General features: G+C 40.7%; 1 protein-coding gene across 2 annotated transcripts in view; it reads left to right on the top strand.

Annotated features, from left to right (window-relative positions):
* Positions 1-9907, top strand: part of ppip5k1b (diphosphoinositol pentakisphosphate kinase 1b) — a 52182-nt gene extending 42275 nt beyond the window's left edge. For both annotated transcript variants that reach the window (XM_084363679.1, XM_084363678.1), the window contains 3 exons: positions 2347-2484; positions 3209-3322; positions 7985-9907. In XM_084363679.1, the coding sequence (XP_084219805.1) occupies positions 2347-2484; positions 3209-3322; positions 7985-8076 (344 nt within the window). In that variant the 3' untranslated portion in view covers positions 8077-9907. The remainder of the gene's footprint in view (positions 1-2346; positions 2485-3208; positions 3323-7984) is intronic.
* Positions 9908-15872: the final 5965 nt, after the last annotated feature.

The raw sequence follows: 15872 nt of genomic DNA, 5'->3' as shown, positions 1-15872 counted from the left end.
GGGGGTGAGGATAAATGTCATGTGGCAAAGCTAAAGAAGGAGATCAAACCTGTGAAAATGCAACACACATTTTAGTCTGCTGAGCCACTAAAACACTTCCTCCCGAGGCTTTTTTAAAGCCACGCAGGTATTATATTTCTTCTGTCATCAGAGCTTTGGCAGGCAGACCTTTTCATGTTGAACAGCCATCTTGCCTCCAATGAATAAAGCTGCGTGATGATTTTACAGTCTAAAACAACTGTTAAAGCAGCTGTCTGTGATGAAAAATGCCTTCCCAGTGTTGTTTTTCTGTATGTTTTTGTTTGTATCAGCTATTTGGCCAAAGGGCTACAAATAAATGCTATGTACATATATTGACATCAGATATAAAATGGAGGGACTGCTGAAAAACAATGACTGAGAACAGTTTCATAACCCGTGAGCCTCTCTGCTGAAACTGGGCTGTAAAAATTATCAACTAAAGGAACTCGTATCTTTGTCCCTCGAGGCCTCGAACGGTTCCTGTCCATTAAGTGCTGACTGCAGTTCGTTCCGCTTGTGTCGTTGTATTAGAAAGTTGTTTTAGGGAGTCGCTGTGGAAAAACCTTCAGTCATCACAGCACATTATTCATGGAGAAATGCCATGCTGACCAGCGTGCTCTCTGGGGAGATGGATGAATTGAAGCCCCTGCTTCAACATCCATCTACCCCTTTATTTTTCATGGTATCACTTCATCATGGTGTTCTCTGCCTCAACACTACACCAACATTTTTTAAGTAAAATATGCTTTTTTATTTGCAAGGGTCGTGGTCAATTCACTCTCAGTCCATTAATTATCAAAACTAGAGAGATTATTTCAATACCATTGATCCTTCAGGAGAGGTAATCTTTTATGTTGCAATCTTCAACCATCGTTAAGATCCACAACAACTCGCTGTCTCGCAATTGTTGTAATGTGGCTTGAATTTCATTTCTGTGCAGCTGGGATTATTGAATATGCAACTTAACAAGAGGAAAATAGAAGGTTGAAATCTTGTACAAAACCTCTATACTCTCAGTAAAAATATGTTTGGGTCATGGTATTAAATTAGTAAAGCTGAATGCAGTTTGTTTTTTTGTTTTTTTATAACGTAAATGATGATGCTCCCTTTTTTCACTGTTGTTGGCAACATCTAAACACTTTGTCTTGTATTTCATATCCAAAATCATGATAATTACTTAATTACTTTACTTAATTGCGTAATACTTGAAGTACTTTTTGTTGCCAGAACATGTATTTTTAAAGGCCCAGTGTGTAGGATTAAGTGGCATGTACTGGTGTGGTTGCAGACTGCAGCCCTCATCTCACCCTTCCCTACGGTGGCGGCCAAAAACACAAATGCAAAAGGCCATCTCTAGAGCGTTTGGTTTGACCATTCTGGGCTACTGTAGAAACATGGCGGACACCATAAAAGAGGACCTGCTCCCTCTGTAGATATAAAGGGCTAATTTTAAAGTAAAGAAAATGCAGTGATTCTTAGTTTCAGGTGATTATACGCTAATGAAAACATAATTATGGATATTATATTCAATTTCAGCTGCCTTAATCCTACACACTGGACCTTTAAGTGAAATTATAAATGCATGACTTTTATATGAAACTTGTTTTCACAGTGTGATATGGATATTTTTAACTGATGTAAAAGATCTAAATACTTATCTACTGACTGTCATTATGCTGATGCAAACTTCATTTTAAAAAGTGATGAATCATCTTTACATCATTATGTGCAGACAGAAGGATCTATAGGCGTTTTCGAAAAATGATTTACATTATAATATTCACAAATAACTTTCCATACAGGTCACGTGCTTGACTTCAAACATTCATTCAGCTCACTACAGTATGTCAACATGCTAAGCTTAGTGAAGACTTTGAGAGTGAATTGATCCACACCATCTTGCAGTTAATAACACTTTCCCAAATGATGGACAACATCCCATTTTTGTTTATATGGTCTGACTAACCCAAGAAGGAATTTAACAGCAGCCATATTTGCTGATTATGTTTGTTCACATTACTTTTGGCTGGTAAGTTTGTGTAATGCTGCTACTGTGGGAGGCCAGACGGTGGGTAAGCTTTACTAGCCACTGTAGACGGTAACAAACCACTAATCTTAGATCTTACAGTAGCTTTAAAGTCTGTGTGGCTAGTTAACAAAACAAAATGGCTGCCGGATGTTGGGACCTGCTTGTCAGACACCTGGAGGATAGTCAACATGCACAGAGAGCTGTAGCGTCACCACTCCTCCTGCTCCTCCTCCTCTTCATCTGATGGAGAAGTGGTACGACCGGCTGTGTTTCTGTCTCTCCTGTCTGTGCTGCAGGGTTTGAAGGCTGCTCCATGGTGCCCTCTATCTACCCGCTGGAGACGCTGCACAACTCGCTCTCACTGAAGCAGGTGGACGAGTTCCTCAACAACGTGTGTGAGAGCAGCAGTGAGGCCCACGCCAAAACTATGAAAGGTAGGCCGGCTGATGAATCAGCACCATATGTTTATATATTTGCCAAGTCAGAGAAACATCGAGCTGCGATTAAAGCCACCAGAAAATGTCTGCCATCACCCAACATTATTCTGCATTATCATCAGGAGCATCACATCTATTTAGATGATTCGTCAGTTATACTCAGGAAGAGGTCATTTTGATCATGACATTCATTTTTTATTGTACTGTCCTGTGTTCAAGAGGGTAAGGGATGCATTATTTTCCAAAATATCCTCCATCCGATCCCATCCAATCTTTATTTGTATAGCTCCAATTCACAACAAAAGTCATCTCATGACACTTCCCTAATTGAGCAGGTCTAGACCATACTTCTTGATTAATTTTGGCTGGATGAAAAGCTTTACTTGTGCTTCAGAAAGTTTGGGAAAGAAAGTTCAATATTTTGTGTAAGACCGAGCTGCAAAATAACCTGTTTACCTGTGGTATGACCACAAATTAACTTTTGGTGTCTCGTAAACCCACAAAGGTTGGGCACTTTAAATTGGAGGGACTATGTGCAAAAAGGGTCATAGCCTGTACTCTTCATCTAATTTAGATGTAAACACCACATATCAGTGCTTCAAAGTCTGCTGGAGTAGAGCCAGCTCAACAAAACTCTTAAAGAATTAAATGAACATGAGCTTCAGTGTACGACATTTGGAAACAAATGATCTTAATGTTGTTTTTCCCGTCTTTGGTCCAGCACTCTCCAGCTTGTTCGACTCTCAGAGCCAGACGTCTCTCTACAGCCCTCAGCAGCCTCTGTCCTCCTCTGGGTCGGAAACATCTCTTCGTCCGCCAAGCCAACCACTGTGGCGTGAGTGTTTACAAGATTTTATGGCACAATACAATATGTAGTCAGCCTTAATCTCTTATGGTAGATATCTTTTGGTGTAACACAGTTGATACAGAAGGTTTCTTGGGTGTTTTATTTAAATGCCTTTAGTACAATAAAGGAAAATAAGAGGTTGATCACTGGTTTTAAAGCCCAGTTCTGAATTAATTTTTGATACATGTACTGTGGTCGGTGCTTAGTGACTATCAATTTCGGATTCTTCCTTGAACAAGGCTTTTAATCCTCCCCCAGGGCTGCTCTGCGGCCAGACTATCGCTTCACTGACAGCTCCCATGTGTGAGAATGAGTAACAGTAGCAATGAGAAGTAGAGTGATGCTGGAAAAGACCATGCATAGTCAGCAAAACCTGGAACAAGATAAAAAGGTCTTCCACACCTTCAGAACGACCTTCACATTCTGTAAATGGGAGCAGATGTGACCCGATAGGCGTCATTTATCTTAACTGACCCCGTGGTTACAGATACTGTCTGTATCATAACAACCAGGTCAGCCCCACATCAGCTGTCCTTGACCCTCAGCCCATAACTAAGGCTGCTAATGGTTATTTCCATTATTTATTAATCTGTTGATATTTTTTCTTAATGGATGCATCAATTTTTTAGTGAAAAAGATAGAAACAGCTTTGCTCACAGTGTGCTCTGCAGAGCTGTTGGTGCTGGCAACTGCAAGAGACATCAGAAAAAAACAACAACAACCCCACAGTGAAAAAAATTACGATCAATTCACACCAACAACAGCGATACGCTTCATCAGGTTAATGAAAAGGCACAATGAGCCAAAAGGCTTTAATATGTGAAAACAAAGTGATTCATGCCTGGCTGAGGAGTGATGGAGCACTTTGTTTGGAGGCGTGTTTTGTTCTTTCCCAGGTTTTTTGGTTTCTATATTTTTTTAGATCATCTGAGAAGCTGGAAAATATTTAGCATTTTTTTTTAGATAGATTACTTAAAGCTACTACAAGTAAGTATACGTTTTTGTTGATTCTACCTCTTTGGACTAAAGATGACAAGGGTGAAACAAAGTAAACTGTCTTTAGAGCTGTCCACACCAGGAATGATAACTATAACAATAACTACAATTAGATAGCTTTAATAATCTCTCTCACTCGAGTGGATGGCAGACTTTACCCCAGAGTATTTTTAAGAATGTTAGAAACACATCAATAAGCTTAATTTTGGGCAGATTCGTCTATAAAATAATGTTGCAGGAGTGCTTAAAATATTGGTTTCTAACTGTAGCCGACCTCTTTTATGTGTGCTAACTGATGGCATTTAGAAGACACTTTTTAGATGGTCTACTCTAATAACTCAGCCTTGGTAATTAATACAACTTATTAAACACTTACATAACATATATTAGGCTGTAAATTACACATGAAAACTGTCTTTGGCGCTGATGGGGTTCCTGAAGTTTCTTTTGATGTCCTTTATAATGATCACCAGGATAATGGATGTTGACTCAGCCAAAAGTATGAATAAAATTTGTCTTCAGAAGATGACAAGTCCTCTTACAGAGTGCTGGATTCTCCTCACTCTTCTCATCTCTGAAGAATTTCATAAAATCATCCTTCTGGGGGTTTTCTTTTTTTTTTGTTTCTCCGTGCAGTGTTGGCCTACAGCACTAACGGGTAATGAAGTCAGTAATATCCATTTTCCTAAGCTGCCGACACACACTGTGCGCTGTTCACTTTGTCGTTCATCAGTGTTAGTTCTCGATGTGGATGGCCCTTTACTGTACCACCAGACTACATCGCAGCTTCTCTCCTTGGGCTGCAAGATCCCTCGATTCATCCTCAGCACTCCACCATGAAAATATAGTTCATGTTATGTCCTATTTGACCCGGTGACTTGCATTAAGAATAACTATAACAATTAACACTGAAATACGGACAATCTTTACACACAATTGAATACAGATGTGTCTATATAACCTCAACGAAGAGAAGATTAAGACTGTTTCACAACCAATTAAAAGCTCCTTGTTGTGCGTTTAAATGATTAAATGAGTTGAGATTGTTTTGTCATCTGATATTTAAAAGGTCAAGAAAGAACTGTGATCCTTTCCTTGATTAATTGTTACGAAAAAGTTTGGAGATGAATTTTCTTTCAGTCAACTTATTGATGATCCGTTAATTGTTTCACTACTTCTCTGAACACCGACCTTAAGCTCCTCTGGGTAAGAGATCAATATAAAAAGACTAAAATGTGCACATGAAATTATAAGGAAGTGAGGGCTATCAACGAACAGCCTAGATGTCTGCAAAATGAGCTGTAATTTTAGTGAACTCATAAAAAAAGAAAACTCTTTAACAGCCCTGAAACTGTCAGCCGAGCTAAATAACAGCAGAATGTAAATGGCTGGCAGCCGACCTTGTGGGAGCAGCATCACTTATAAAACTTCAAAAATAGGGCTCCTAGAGAACATCACAGCCTTCAACAGCTCCTCGTTTTTATTCGTTCCACCTTTTTCTTCTTCTCTTTTTTCTTCAATCTGTTTTTCAACATTTTTATCCCCTGTGAGGTCATTCATTTATCCTCCTGCCACTGTTGTTGATTGATAAAGCATCCACTCTCCTATCTGTCCATCTCTCATGTTTTCCCTATTTCGTCCACCTCTTGTGTATTTCATATACACTGTGCACGCTTTGGGCGGCTTTTTAATCTCTCTGTCGATCTGTCTCTCTCTATTCTGGTAGAACCTGCTCCGGATCTGGGCTGCTGTAACAGCCGATAACTCATTTATCCTCATTTATCACACGGTGTTCAGGCACAGATGCTGGAGGTGACGTCAGGATGAATACGACACTTGGTCTGCTGGTGGTCAGACGCTGGTTCGTCTTCCTATTGGCTGTAGTTACAGGAGAGCTGTGTGCAAGGGCACGACTATGTCACTCAGTCATCAAGATGTTTTTATGTGTCCAAACGACAATGACTGGATCTAAAAAAGCCTTAAATATGAAATAATGTATTGACTAATGAATGTGCTGCAAGTTATCTTAGTCTTACAGTATTTTCCGGTCAGAGTCTAGACTACAAGTGTCTCCCTATTTTTAACTCTCTCGCCTGCTGTGCTCCTGATTGGTAATTCCTCCCGTTACTGGGGCGATATGTAAGAACTGGCTCCATGTCGGATTCATCTCTAAACAAATACTGTGCAGCATAACACCATAGTAACTGCTAACTGATTATAATTGTAGCTGCCATGAGCTAGTTAGCTCAGTTAGCAGTGCAGCCAGCAGTCGTATTAGCTGACTGGAGTCTGCCTGAACTAGAAGCTCGGAGCATCGGAGGGTTGTTGCGATTACACCACTAGCAAAGGGGCATTTCCTTTTTCCCCGTGATAACTTCATAGACTTGTCTTACATAATGTCCAACTTCACATTCTATTGATAAGTTCTGTTAATTTATTTATTAATATTTTAAATTAAAATTATTCATATTGAACCGTTGATCTCCAGATTTCATTGTGAGACAAAACAATCGGGAGTGTCTCTGTTTTCTGTGGGACCTGTGTTGTGGTACCTGGCAACCAAACCCAGAGGCAGAGATGAGTCACTCGTCCCTGCGCTTCACTCAGATGGCAGCTGAAAATGCATGAAACTGCTCCCAAGAAGAAGAAATACACTTTCAAATTCACTCAAAGTGGTGTGACTTTCCCCTCTATGGACATTTACCTCCTGTCTCACTGGTTTGTCCTCTTGCCTCTAGTCTACAAACTGTAGTCCTGCATAATTTCATCCCTTCTCTTCTTTTTTATGGAGGTCTACTGTACATTGTACTTTCACATCCTTGTTTTTATACCATTAACCTGGGGTGTAAGGTTATTTGCCACTTATATCTGTACATTGGTTACCGGTTCACGCAAGAGCTGATGTTAAACCCCTCCTTCTAACCCATAAAGCCTTTAATGGACTTTTCTCCCTCATATATATCTTCAGCCTTAACTTCTCCTAATATCCAATCACGTTCTTTACATCCCCTCAATGCCGGTTACTTCTCTGGAATAACGTACCACTATTGGTACACTCATTGACAATCCTGATATGGATACATGGTCCTCACCTCAGGCACGTTAACATGATCACCCGTGTATTTGTGTGCGTGAGTGCTTTCAAATGTGTGCATATTTTCTCACCTGTTATATTGTATTTTGCTGTTCTTGCACTTGTAAAGTGTACAGAGACTCTCTGGGTGATACGCACTTTGAATAAACTAAAGTTAGATTCGCAGATACTGAAGAAAATATCCCCTTTTCTCAACCTAATGTTGGCAGGTAATAATACTTGATATACTTGATGTGACTTGATTTATGAAACCCCCCAATAAAACTGTTTTCATGAAGTTCTCCATGGCAACAGAAGATGGCATAGCGAGGGTATGACGCTGTTGCTTCCTTGTTTTTGTACATCACTCCCCCCACTTTGTTCACTTTCTGTCCTCCACATGACGCACAAACAGTAACTCATCTCAATAAATCATTTGGAGTGGAGTGAGTTTTCAGGGTGCAAGTTATGAGATTAATACGTCTATCAGGGATCAGCAAAAAGTGGGATTTGTACCAGAGAAATGATCTGTTCTTTGACTCTCAAGATAATTAACTGTTTTTTCTGTGTTTTCTTTAAAGACGGCAGTATCCCCTCCAGTGCTGTATCCAGCGCCGGCCCCTCCTCCCCAATCACAGAGAGCTCTGGCCTGAACTTCAGCTTCAGTGAGTAGACTCACTGAAGTAGTGTCTGAAAACACAAGGACTTCTGGGTCTCTAAGGGCACCATCTGAAGACGTCTGCTTGTCCCTCTCTCTGTTTCATCTTCTCATCTGTCCTTCTGCTCACATTCAAAAAAAACAAAAAACACTGGAAGAGACTCTGGAGAGACTGTCAATAAGACTCCTCAAACTGGACTCTTCTGCTTCACCCTGACTACACCTCCACAACTCCTCTGCTCTGTGAAGAGAAAAAACACTGGACATGAAAATCTCTCGAGCGTGATCCTCCTCTTCAGTTTGTCAACACATTCATAAACCCGCTGAGTAACAGTGCATCAAGCCAACATTCAGACCAGTTGTGCCTTTAGTTTAATTGGATGCTGCCTACACTAAAACAACAGCAGTGCCTGCTGGTTTGATTTTTTTGTTTTTGTTTTTTCTTGCCCAAATGCTGTTTTTCAAAATATATCACACACCAGCTGCTGCAATTGTGACCATAAACATGTACAACTGAAACGCATTACAGACTGTGAGTCATCGTGTCAACCGTCATTGATTTGCTTATTTTTCAACAGCACTGTGGCTGGTTAATCACAGCCCGAAACGAAACGTGTTGTTGTTTTTGAATTACAAGTGGAACTGAGTGTCGGGGTGCTTTCACACCTCGTTCGGTCCGTACTTCAGGTGTGAAACCTCCCCTGGACCACGGTGTGCACCAAACAGCCGAGCCTTGGTCCGACTGAAAGAGGCGGTCTCAGTCCAGATCAAACTGAACTATGGTTCAGTTCCATTCCAGTGTCAAAGCATTATTTTGAAAGTTTTTGGACTTTCGGACCAATTATAGGGAATTATGACAGGCTAACGTCAGACACACGCCCGTCAACAAAGCAGTCAATGTCAAGTCTAAGGAGGTGTAGCCCACGTAGGTAATGATGACAGGACGTCGGTATGTTGTGTAAAGTTTTTACGTTCACTGGAATAATTGCAGTCTGAAACCAAAACTGACCGGCTCAAATGTATACAATGCAACAAACACATGAAACTTGGTTCGGACCTTGGTTCAGACTTTCAGGTGTGTAAGCACCCTTAAGGTTGACCACTATAACCACAGGTTGTGGTGTCTTTCAGGTTTTAGGCTCAAAGTTGGAGCTTAAAGGAATAGTGTGACACTTTCCTGCTAACAGTTAAGATGAGGTGATGAACACTCTCATATCTGTTCATTAAATATGAAGCTACAGCTGGCAGCCTTTTAGCTTAGCATAACGATTTGAGACAGGGTAAACATCTAGCCTGTTTCTGTCCAACAGTAATAAATAATCAGCTCTAATTAATTTGTTATATTTTGTTTAAGTATAAAAACTGAAGTGTAAAAACAACAATTTGTGGGATAATGAACCTAATTCTGAGGCCATTTTGAATTTAAATCAACTTTTATCAAATGGGCAGGCGCAGCCCAATAAAAGAGATTAAACTTAAAACAGATATTCCTGCAGAATCTAGAGGATCACTTATTTGTAAAGTTATACATTTGGCTCACGTTTGTATCTGCTACATTCATGTTTTGGTACTTGTTATTCACAGGATTTTAGTTCACTTCATAGATCCCAAATAATTGAGTCTTGAGTCTCTATTTTGAAATACAGGTATTTTTATAATATACAACCCGAGCCAGCTCGATCAAACAGTGTCAGCCTTTTCAACGAAAATCTGCTGTTAAATTGAAACAAAATGTGTCTGTAAATGTGCCTTTAAGTGATTTATGAGAGAAATATTGTAGACACTGTGGATAACCTGCTGTATTTTTACTGCTTTTTCATTTTACAAATGAAATTTGATTTTGAGAGTCTGTGGTGGTAGTTTTATTTTAGAATTAAAGGGAAGAACCACTTGACTTAGTAAAGAGTATATATGTACTTTTACATTACTTCCTGCTGTCACACCAAATTACACGTGTATTTTAATGTTACATGAATCAAATAACTGTTTCTAATGATTAAATGAGTGATAATGAGTCGGGCAGATGGATCATAAATCTGCAGATGGAAATTGTTTTTTAACAACATGTGACTGAAAAGGGGGTCAGTTCACTTTCAATTATTTTGAAAGGAATGCATCTGGTGGTGAATTTACTACTTTAAACTCCAAAGAAATACTTTTATTACTTTCACCAAAACTTGTAGAGTTGAATCTCATATTTCATAAAACGGATCATAAAACACTGACATGCGGTTTTATAACAGTAGAGCACTGTGATTATTACATTCAGGCGATCCAGTCGCCAGAGAAATAAAATGGCTCCCAGCTCATTATAAACTGGTTACATTGAGAATGGACTGACCCCAGAACCTGAAGACACCTGCTGTAGAACAAACATAAATATATATGTGTACTTGTCAGTCATAATGAGAAGAGTTTTAGTTTTAGATTTGAATAGGATTAATTATTTTTTTACCTAAAGGTGGGTTGATGTAGGTAATTTTAGTTTTGTATTTATGTGATTATTTAATGTGCTATTTAATGTCAGCCAAAGAGGAAGGTGTGTTTCTGGGATGAGTTTGGCTGCTGGAGAACAAAGTCCAGGTTTTAAAATGTGTAAAAAATGTCTGTTGGGCTGTAATGTTAAAAAGAAGAGGAGGAGGAGGGGGAGGAGGAGGAGGAGGAGGAGGAGGAGGGGGAGGATGGTATTAAAAGAAAATCAATTAAACAGTGAAAACATTGTTCAGTATGTTATTAAGCGTAACAAGTCACGTGTTCACACCTGCAACAGGTCTGTATAAGGTGTGTGTGTGTGTGTGTGTGTGTGTGTGTGTGTGTGTGTGTGTGTGTGTGTGTGTGTGTGTGTGTGTGTGTGTGTGTGTGTGTGTGTGTGTGTGTGTGTGTGTGTGTGTGTGTGTGTGTGTGTGTGTGTGTGTGTGTGTGTCATTATTAATGGTCCACAGTCCAGACACATAAGCCTGTTATTGCTCCATAAACAAAGCTCCTTGTCACCGCTCTGCCAACACACACTTCTCCCTCCACGTCTCATTTCACTTGTTCTCTCCATTTCTTCCTCTTTTCCTCCTTCGTGTTTAACGACCTTCTTTTCTCTCCCGTCACTTCTTCTTCCTTTATTAATCCCCTCTTTCTCTCTTTTTTGTTCCTCTCCTATCCTTATGTCTTCTCCTCTTTTCTCCTTGTTTCGTCCTCTCCTTTCCTACCTCAACCTATTTTCTTCCTCTTAACCTTTCTCTTGTCTCCACCAGCCTCTGCTTTCTTTCCAACCCCCATTTTCTCTTCATCCTATTCTTTTTTTTCCTGCTGCCTCACATTTGCATCTTTTACATCTTCCCCCTTCTAATGTCCTCCTGTCCTCTTCTTGTTGTCTTTGCTCTCCCTTCCTCCCTTTATTTCCTCCCAACTCCTTTTATCTTGTCCATGTCTCCTCTCCTTATGTCCTTTCCTATCTTCATCCTTGTCTCCGCTGCTTGTTTCATCTCCTCTTCTTGTCTCCTTTCCTATCTTCTTCTTGTTTCCTCTCCTCTCCTCTCCTCTCCTCTCCTCTCCTCTCCTCGCTTCACCTCACCTCTCCTATATTGTCCTTATCATGTCTTTGTTTCATCTCCTCTCCATGGCACCTTTCCTATCTTACCCTAAACTCCCCTCCTTGTTTTGTCCCTGTGTTTCATTTCCTTTCCTTGTCATACTAACTATCTTGTCCTTGTTTCCTCTCCTCTCCTTGTGTCCTCTCCCTGTCACATCTCCTCTCCTTACCTATTTTTATCTCTGCTCAGTGTCTCCTTTCCTCTCCTTTTCTCCCTTTCCCTGTTTCACATCCTCTCCTTGTTTCATATCCTTAGCTTATATCTTTTCCTATCTTATCCTTATCTCCTCCCCTTGTTTTCTCTCCCAGTTTCATCTCTCCTCCTTGTCTCCTTTCCCAATTTCCCTTAGCAATTCTCCTGGTTTCCTCATTATTGCATCTCCTCTCCTTATCTCCTTTCCTATCTTATACTTATCTTATCTCCTTGTTTTTGCTCCCTGTTTCATTTCCTCTCCTTGTTTCATATTCTCAGCTTATCTCCTATCCTATCTTTTCCTTATCTCCTCTCTTTATCTCCTTCATATCTTACCTTCTGCTTGTTTCCTCTGCTTGTTTCATCTCCTCTCCTTTTTTGTCTTCTTGTTTCTTTTCTCCTTTTTTCCTGTCTTCTCATCTCCTTCCCTATCTTCCCCCCTTGTTCACTCTTGTCCTTTGTATCCTCTCCTTTCCTTGTCTCCTCTTCTCCCCCTTAATCTCACCCCTCACCCTGCTTTACCCTCTTTTCTCTCCTCCTTTTCCTCTCCCTCTTTTGTCATTTTTCCCTCAACCCATTTTCCTCTCTCTCCTCGTTCACTCTTCTCGTCCCTCTCCTCCCTCTCCCTCTCACAATCCTCTCCAAACAGCTCTTAAGAATAGTGATGACTCATGCCTCCTCCTATTGCTGCCATGCGTTGCCATGGCGACGCCCCCAGATGTAATTGACTCCTTCTGAGCGATGCTGGGTGAATGGAGAGGGAGAGAAAGCGAGAGACCGCCGACTCACCGGAAGCCAAAAGCTGATGTCATTCACTCCGTCTGTCTTTCTCTCTCTCTGGCTTTATTTCCTACATTCACACACACTTAAACACACAAATGTCCATTCATTCAGTCTCCATCAGCTCTCATACACATACACACACACATTTTGAGTTACAAACACAGAGCCGCCTACCTTGCTTCCATACAAACTCAACAATGGCTACTTTCATTCACAGAGCTCTCAAGACTACAGTGTGTGGCTGCAGGTAGTTGTGTGAGATTTAACATGTTCTCGCTCTAGTGGCCGAGTCGCAAAGAAAAGGAATATCATTAATGTAGAGGCTACAGAAATGTTTTAAGAGATGGAATCAAACACAAAGTTTAGAGCAAAATGCCAGCAAGTCTGTCAGGGCACAGAGTCTGAGCCCTTCGCTTTGATGCCCGCACCCCAGGACACCTCAGCAAAGAAGATGGTGCTCATAACAACAGACTGATAGAACATCTGGAGCATCAGATTGCAGACATTAAAGGGCCTGAGCCTCCTCAGGAAGTAAAGCTGGCTCAGGCCCTTCTTGTAGACTGCCTTTGTGTTTGTGGACCACTCCAGTTTATTGTCTGGCACAACACCCAGGTATTTGTATGATTGCACTATTTCCACATTTGTCCCACCAACGCAGACTGGAGAGGGCAGGGGCCTGTTCCTCCTGAAGTCATATTGCTGTGCTCATGGTCTGCTTAAGTTGAGGCACAAAAAAACACTTGGTTAGGGTTAGGAAAACATTGTGGTTTGGCTTGAAATAGTTTTGGTCGTCACAAATCTGGAAATGTCCGTACACTGTTCGAGATGGTCCACCTTCCTATGAAAAACCTCCCCACCGAGTCAAACTTTAGTCGCTTGGCAGCCTTGTGGCTTTGAAGATCCTTGTCTTTAAGGAAAAGGTCTGTCTCCTTAGACAATGTCACACAATTGAAATAACAATCTGAGCCTGTCCGTGACAAAAACAAACGCTCTTAGTGGACATACTTTGACTTTTGCCCTCAAAGATCAGATTGCAGCCACAACTACCGGCTGAGTCATTTAGACATCTAAATATGTAAAACTTGGTCCCAGGTTTAAAAATACCAGAATTACTCTTTCAGGGAATTGGCTGGTAGTGAAGACGCTGGTGTTTTTCAAAAGCTTGAACAGTCTATGCAAATGAGGCTGAAATTTGCATCAAAGCTTCACATTGATTTGCCAAAAAACTGACCAACAAAGTGATTCACTGGTGGGCTAAGATGTTTAGTTTTTACTAGCTGTGGGCACATGTCCATGGAGAAAAAAATATTGTTATTATTTTAGTTTTGTATGATGATTGCCTCCAAGATTACAGATACTCAGCACAAAGTCACATAAATATCGGGAAGTGACCTGAACTGATGAAAGTGAGAGCAGCGCTACCGTTAAAAGCTTCTGATTCATTTAGTACCAATGATGAATTCAGTGTTGTCAGTTTATTTTAAAAACTCTTATATACATGTACTGAACACCTCTCCATGTGAGTGGTCAAGATATTTATGCTGCTACAAATGTGTTAAACACCAGAAACTGCCACAGTTTGGTTTCAGTCCTGTAGAATTTAAAGCTGCTATTTTGGAGAAGAGTTCAGCAGAGAAAAGTACAACAACAAAGCCATTAAAGGCAGAGTTGCTTAATTTCCTGTCCATGGAGGAGCCTCTGTGAACCTGAGTGCAATAAAGGCACAGGTAGAAGTAGATTAAACAGGCTGAGGGAAAGTGGGTACACAAGAAAGTAAATTGAAAACCATTTTGGAACCTATTTGTGTGATCCTGAAAGCCCTCGCTTACCGTATGAATGAGCCGGGTCGAATAAGATGAAAAGGAGCACTGGCCTCATACTCCTTAATTGGAAATATACTAGATTTATTTATTTCTGTTTACCTTCCCGGCAGTCCTGTGAGAGATAAAGGTTAAAAAAATGAAATACAAAAAACTACAGACTGAGGTTTACAAATCTTTTCCAACCTAATCCAAGAATTTTATCCTCAGCTCCAGTCTTTTTAGCTCTTGTTTAATTTCTTCTGTCACATCTCTGTTACTGTAGGTCACCGTGTCCCAAGCCCCAACTGTAACATCCTTCCTTCTATTCAAGGACTACGCTTGTACTCAGCTAAAAATGCAAAGACAGGAGTGGGAGGGAAAGAGAAGAGACGAGAGTAACTATTAGTCATTCTGATGAGAGAATTACCCTCATCGGCTCTCCATCTAAACCCAACAGGAAGGCAGGAAGGTGACCGGTTATACCTTGAGTGCCACGTCCTCAACTCCCCCGTCATAGATAAACCCTCTTCCAAAGCCAAAATGCATCGTCATGGTAACTGGGGGAGGTCTGGCGAGGAGAGAGGGGGGTTGTTTTGCTTGTCGATGTGGCAGTCGAGCAGCGACATGTGGGCTCGGCCATCCCACCAGAGACCCAAACTGCATTTAATAGTATTGTATCCGAGTTTAGAGGCAGTGCCAGCGTGAGAGAACAACAGGCCAAATTTGTTCCTCTTTCTTTTTCTGTTTCACTCCTTTTTTCTCCCTGTGAGTGCTGAAAGAAAAACAGCGTGAGGCTGGAGGCTGACACACTTACCGCAGGAGAGGAATTAAATGAGAGACAAAGATAAATTAAGAACCATTCATCACCGGCTGAAATTAATGCAGACCGTGTAGCAGCAGCAGGTGTGGGTGTGGATCTATCAAGGTTGATTTTAGAGCGTAAATTGATCCGTCTCCCCCACCCCTCAGGGAGAATGTAGTGGTTTTTTTGGTTTTGTTTTAAGATTACTGAGTCGTTCTTTTTCCCTTTGCTGCTGTAGTCAAAGATCTGTAAATGTCAAATGGAAGTCCTGCTAAGTTATTTTGACAAGTGGAGACTGAGAGTCGGGCTGTGCTGCTGGAGCAGAACTTCTTTCATCTTTCCACCTGAAAAATCAAAGCCGATCAATTCACTGACCAGGCATGTTATCTCCAGCACTGAGGCCAAAAGAACATTTCCTCACCTCATATTTAATTTACAGGTTTAAAGCAAGTTCAGGTTGTTACAAGAGGACAACGCTTTTAAAAATACATCCAGAAAGTTTTGATTTTATTTACCAAACTGGTGGTTCGAGATCTCATCTCAACAGCTGTACTACTGTATGTTTTCAGGGATATAATATGTAAGGTTATTATTATTATTATTATTATTTCTGCATTACAATGTCCCAAAAATTATGGATTTCTGCTG

This window comes from Pagrus pagrus (assembly GCF_965226575.1).
Source record: "Pagrus pagrus genome assembly, chromosome: 10".
NCBI classification, from domain to species: Eukaryota; Metazoa; Chordata; class Actinopteri; order Spariformes; family Sparidae; genus Pagrus; species Pagrus pagrus.
This window is presented reverse-complemented; position numbering and strand designations above follow the sequence as displayed.